The sequence below is a fragment of the Quercus suber genome, unplaced genomic scaffold, assembly GCF_002906115.3.
Source record: "Quercus suber isolate HL8 unplaced genomic scaffold, Cork oak 2.0 scaffold_221, whole genome shotgun sequence".
Lineage (NCBI taxonomy): Eukaryota > Viridiplantae > Streptophyta > Magnoliopsida > Fagales > Fagaceae > Quercus > Quercus suber.
Window position 1 is genome coordinate 302,437 of NW_027069679.1, and position 6,625 is coordinate 309,061.

At 38.6% G+C, this 6,625-nt stretch overlaps 1 protein-coding gene across 1 annotated transcript; it reads right to left on the bottom strand.

Annotated features, from left to right (window-relative positions):
- Positions 1-4,155: 4,155 nt before the first annotated feature.
- Positions 4,156-5,326, bottom strand: LOC112018268 (protein SRC2). Its single transcript, XM_024050812.1, has one exon. It carries the CDS (start codon positions 5,222-5,224, stop codon positions 4,334-4,336), a length of 891 nt encoding a protein of 296 aa, XP_023906580.1. The 5' UTR covers positions 5,225-5,326; the 3' UTR covers positions 4,156-4,333.
- Positions 5,327-6,625: the final 1,299 nt, after the last annotated feature.

Consider the following 6,625-nt stretch of genomic DNA (forward strand, 5'->3'; position numbering starts at 1 on the left):
TTGGTGGGGTTGGGTCGGGTTAATGGGATTTTTTGACCCAACCCACCATGGTAGGTCAAAAAAAATTCAACTCAACTCAACCAAACCCATCACATAAGTTCAACCCAATCCACATGAGTCGGGTTGGGTCGAGTTGAACCCATGAATTTGACCAGTTATTATTATTATTATTATTATTATTATTAGTATATATTATATATATATATATATGCTATCATATAGCTTTGTATTATCTAAGTTCCCCACCAAATTACTTACAAATTCAAATAACTTAAAAAGAGATATCTGGAGTAGGAGGGATAAGATACCCCCCTCCAAACCCCTCCCCAGTAAAAATATTCAGATAGGTTCCCCCCATTTAAACAAGCTGGTATTGTTTACAACAATCAGTACCACTGGCAGAGGGAATTTAGGTCAAACGCTGGCCAAATCTACAACTTTATATGCTAATTATACCTCAAAACTAAAATAAAGATCAAACGGTATGTGGAACTGGGTTAATGATAGAGCTGGCCATAGGAATCATGAGTCAAATTTGCAACCCTCTGGATTAGCTTTTTTTCCATTAACTTGCTTGTGTTTAAGCTTTTTTAAAGCCTCCCCCTGTATTTTTAAGGTACAATTGCAAGGACTTTTGTCAACTTTCAGCAAAAAACTAATCCAAATAATTGTCTATAGAGTGTACTCTGACCTTGGACTGAATCAACTCAATTATGAATAGCTCAGTTGTCATCACCAGCTTTCAGAAGCCCGTGCCCTCAAATCCATAATAATTAAATTACTGAGCAGTATAATCCTTTTAAACTTTTTTATAAAGTTGTTGATAGCTAAGAAATTTTCCAATCCACCACCAACATCAAAAACTAAATCAGCCCATTAATTCTAGAGCTCATTTTTCATCAACATCCACAATTGAATTACAGAGCATTATAATCTGTTTAAACTTTTTTACAAAGTTGTTGATAACTATGAAATTTTCCATTTCAGAAAGACTGCCACCAACAATAAAAAGCAAGCACTAAACCAATCCCCCAACATCAAAATTAACTCCAGCCCATTAATTCTAGAGCTCAATTTTCATCATCCACATGCCTAAGAGTACCCCTTCTGCCCTGACTTGAAATCCCATTATATTTCAAGCTTTCCCTTAGGATTCCATTAAACATACCAGTCGGCCAGATAAATACATTTCATCCCGCACTACCTAGTCTCTAGAACGAGCGATACATGTAGACAAAACCCTTTCTTGAACTCTACACAACCTTTACATCCCATTTCTATTTTTGTTCACCAACCTTTACAACCATTTCCATCTTGCATTGCTTTTAAGCAAATTAGGCAGTGGCCCAGACCAACATTACTAAACTATATTAAAGATTTTGGACATATCAGCAGAACAAGAATACAGATAGGCTGAGAATAGAGAGGAACAAGAAAGAACAGAGATGGGGAGAGGGGACCAAGATACAGCAAAACTGTAGTTAGGATATCATATGCATGAACAAATTTCAGGTGCTATTGCAATTTTAGTTCCTGGGTGTCAATTCCCCCAGTAGCACAATAATTGTAAATGTCACTTCATTTCTTGAGCATTGCCACTACTTCAAAACCCATAAACACAGAAAGTCCAAACTACCTGCTACAAAGTTGCACTGCAGAAGGTATAGCAATGGATCAAGAAATTACCAATGCCACTGTTTCTTTTTCTTTTTTCTTTTTCTTTTTTTGATAAGTAAATTACCAATGCAGCATTTGATGGAGGTGGAATGCGCAATACATATATATAGACCACCCAAACTAACATGACAATCTAGTAAACTAAATCTAATTATTAATTGCAGGATTTAGATGAATTAGCAGTCCAATATACAGGTAAAGAGTCACTTTCATACTTTTGTTTCAATGACTCATGATCTGGCATGTGCAAAGGCACTAATTAACCTATTATTTTATAAAGAAAATCACCCTTTTAACTTACTGAAGACGAAAAAAGATAACCAAATAAATATAGGTGCAAAACCCTTTTTTTTGATAAGTAAGAAGAAAATATTATTAATAAGGGAAAAGCATGAAAATACAAAGGGTTAACGGTAGTGAACAAAAAGACACAAGCAGCCACTAAGAAAAACTAATAGATGAAAGGAATTCCATAAGGGTAAAACAATCCAAGAGACCCCAACACCAAGACCAATCAAAGAGGGTCCGTTGGCATAAATCTAATAACTAAACCACAGTTTTCCCATTATCCTCAAAAGAACACCGATTCTGTTCAATCCAAATAGTCCACATTAAACAGCCTGGAACCAAATTTCAAATATCAGAGCTATGGTTCCCAAGCCAATGGTACCAACAAAATAATAAGTCCGCTACTGAACCTGTCATGACCCAATCGATCCCAAACAACCGAAGCATATAAATTCACAAAGAATGAGCTATCGGACAAAAAAGTAACAAGTGATCCACATATTCCACATAATAACAGCACATACAACAACGATTCGCCAAAGGGCAACCACAAAGCAAAAGGTTATCCAAGGTTAGAATCTGACCATGAGCTGCTGTCCACATAAAAAATGCCACCCTTTTAGGAACCTTGACTTTCCAAATGCCCTTCCAAGGGAAAGTGGAAGAAGCTGCATTTCGAATCTTATGATAAAAAGATCGAATGTTAAACTTCCCACTTCCATTAAGACCCCAACTAAGCCTGTCACCCCCATCACCCCTAGGAATCCGGATTTGGATGAAATGAAGTAGGGAATAAGAAGCTGCTAACTCCCAATCATTGAAATCCCTAAAAAAGCTTAAACACCACACTCTGTCATTATCACCCACTGAAGGGCTTAACGCTTCAAAAATATAAGCTTCTTTATTGGTTGAACACAAAAATAACTAGGGATAAAGAATTTTAAGAGGGACATCCCCAGTCCATTTGTCATGCCAAAAAAGAATACGAGAACCATCCCCCACTACAAAAGACAAATGCTTAGCAAAACTTTCCCACCTTTCACTAATACTCTGCCATAAACCACAACCATGAGCCCTTCTACAAACTCTAGAGCACCAACCCCCTTTCCTCTCCCCATATTTCATGACTATGACCCTCGGCCATAGATGAGTGATTTCATGACCATACCTCCAAAGTCATTTCCCTAATAGGGCTTGATTAAAAGACGCCAAATTCCAAATTCCCAAACCACCCAACTCGTGCGGTAAACAAACATTTTCCCAAGCCACCAATGGATAACAGAAAAGAGGAAACCTTCAAGAAGCTTTAAAGCTAGGAAGCACAGACACGGATATGACAGAATGACACAAGCAATTTTTGAAAATTAGAACATGACACAGTGGGTACAATACTTGTATAACACAGGTACGGCACCCCAAATGAAATGCCCATGCTTCCTAGCTTTAAAGCATCTATAGCACTACTTAGTGCAGATATTGAACGATGGTGGCTCAACGAACATAGTCATTCCTTTCCTCGTGGACTCATAATCTACTTACTTGAAAAATCATTGGACCTAAGTGGAACTCAAAGTCATCACCCACCCAAGTTTAAATCCCACACAAAACTGGGGAAGATACGTCTTCCATGTTCTTGTTCAGTCTTCAACTCAAAAAAAAAAAAAAAAGGAATCAGAGTAGTAGACCCCAGAACGCAATAATATTTTTAACCATCACAATTCTCCACTCTTCTTGTTCCTTATCAACCCAAGGGCCAGGACAAAACACTTATCCAATAATGCCAACTTCTGTTCTCATTTTTTGAAGGAAAATAAAACACATGCTAAGAGACAATAAAAGAGTTCAATGAAAGCGATCCCGCTGCCAATGTCAATTTTCCCAAATTCATATAAAAGTAATGCATTCGGCCAACTGATGGCAATAGAGCTCATTGTCATTTTTATGTTCGAAAATCAAACATAGTAACATCAGAAACAAACCATATCTTCTATTTTTAATTTTTTTATAAACATAATAGAATTTAAAACCTATGACCAGGTTAGTCGGGATTCGAACTTATCAGCTGAGCTAACTTGATCCCATTTTTGAGCATATATCTAACTCACACACACAATATTCTAACACATAGACAAAATCCTAATCCTTCTTGTCATTCCAGTGCTTCTAGCATTAACAAATTAGTAACCACAATAAATATAGAAGATCCATCATTTATTTACTAGACGAAAATTGAAATACTCAATCCAGCAATAAAAAAGGTACTTGAACAAGAGAGCAAATTCAACACCACATAATATATACATATATATACCGTGAAATCACAAACCGGAAATTCAACTTATTTTAGCCTCTCACCGATTAGGTCATTTCAATAATCGGCACGATAGTCACTTCTGTAATCGCTGTAATCGTCGCGAGCAGCCATGTCATTCTCAACCCTGTCAGCGATCTTCTCCTCTTCGTACTTCATTCCCTCTTCCAAAGCGAGCCCACCGAGAGCTCCAGCCACCGCGCCCACAGCCAATCCCGTCCCGAATTTGGAAGATTTGGGCTTTTGATCATAGGGCGAGTAATCCACTGGGGCAGATGGCCCACTGGGCCCGCCAGGCCCATAACTCGCTTGCCGATCGAAGAAAGGCCTGGAAGGTAGAGGCGGTGGCGGAGCACCGGAATAATACCCAGAATAGTAACCTGAATACGCGTCGGGATACTGAGTTGGGAGCGATGACGTGTACGGCGGGGGAGAGTATCCTCTGTAGTCGCGCGTAGGGGGAGGGGCACAGGGGTAATAATAGCTTGGCGGAGGGACCATATGGTAATCCGGAGGAGGCGGTAATGGCCGTTCGCGGAGCGAGAGCTTTACCCGGATCTTCCCCTGCGGACGACCCGAAGGGCGCGTGAGGACGAACGTTCGGATCCGGGTCGGGTCGTCGCTGTTGTCGATGTCGCCGAGCGAAATGCGGAGAGTGCCAACCAAGGGCTTGGGGGTCTCGGAGGGCTTGGAGTGGAAGATCTCGAGGGTGAGGAACGACTCGTGGAGCGGGAGCGTGAGGGGGAGCGTGAACCGCTCGTTCCAGACGGGGCGGGTCGATCCGGACTCGTCAGATTTGGTGGCGAGGCGGCGGTCAGGGTCGATCCAGAACACGGCGTACGGCTTGAGATCGCCGTTCTTCCAGTTGACGTTCTTCAGGTGCTTGGCGGAGACGATTGTGAGCTCCAGGTCTAGAGGCTTTGGCGGCGATGGGCGAGACGAAGCCATTTTTTGGGATAAAAGGCGGTGCTAACTTGCGCCGTGCAGGGCGTAGGATATTTATGAAGGAGATAAAAAGAGGGTGAGATATCAATGTTCTGATTATCGGTCCTCTGGAGTGATAAAGGAAAGTAGTTGGCTGTGTCATATGACGATCTTGCCCATTGCTTTGCAAATCCTACGGTCCATATGTCCCAAGTTTGTGTCATTACCCAAAAAAATAGTGTTTAGCCCTTATATTTGACCATAGTCTAAAATCCAGTGCATAACACTTTTTTTTTTTGAAAGGCAACACATTTTTTCAATTAAAAAAAAAAGTTCTAGTTGCATAACCAATTGCCCCTTGTCTCTATTAAAAAAAAAACCAATTGCCCCTCATTCCTTTTATGCAATACACTAACTACTGCGTCTTTTTTAACCCAAAAAAACAACTATTGCATCTTTTGTAGCTAAATAAATATTTGTTAAATTGCAAATTACGCCCCTAAAGTTTAGGAGTAATTAAATTTTACATCCTAAAATTTCAGAATTTGAATTTTACCTCCTAAAGTTTAGGAGTGTTTGAATTTTACACTAATATTTTAAAATTTGGATTTTACCCCCTTATATTTTAGAAATGTTTGTATTTTACTCTCTAAAGTTTTTGGTTGTTTGTATTTTACACTCTAGAGTTTCATAATTTGGGAGTGTAAAATCCGAGCACTACTAAACTTTAGAGGGTAAAATCCAAATTTTGAAACGTTAGGATGTAAAATCTAAACACCCTAAACTTCAAGAGATAAAATCAAAATTTTGAAACTTTATGGTGTAAAATCTAAACACCCCCAAACTTTACTGGTGCAATTTGCAATTTGCCCATAAACATTTTATTGCTCAACCTAAAATAGGAGAAATACAAAAAGATTTTGAGTCTGGAACCATCTTTATTTGAGAGCATTCACAACCTAGACAACTGGTCAGACTAAGTAACAAAAGCAACTCATTGTGCAAGGAAATGAGCATGGACATTGTCCTCTCTATTTACTCAAGAAAAAGAAATATTTGCAAAAGATTTAGCTAAATACAAAATATTATCATATATGGACTTGATATTCTAGTGAGAGATAAATTCTAAGTTATTGAAGAGCTCATTAACATTTAGAGCATCACCTTCCAATATTATATTTCTATAATTTTTCCAGCAACACACAAGATAGCTTTGTTATATTTCTACTAACTATTGCACCTTATCTAAATCCTATTTAACTAATCTATAAAACAATTTCTCCTTATGCTTAAATAAAATTTCATACTTCTAAGAGATTTTTTGTTCTTTTGTCTCTTTGTTATGAAATATAGAAAACCTTTTTTTTTTAATGATGATTGGGAGAGGATTTTCAAATCTTGAAATAGGAAGCCCCTCCCCCCCCC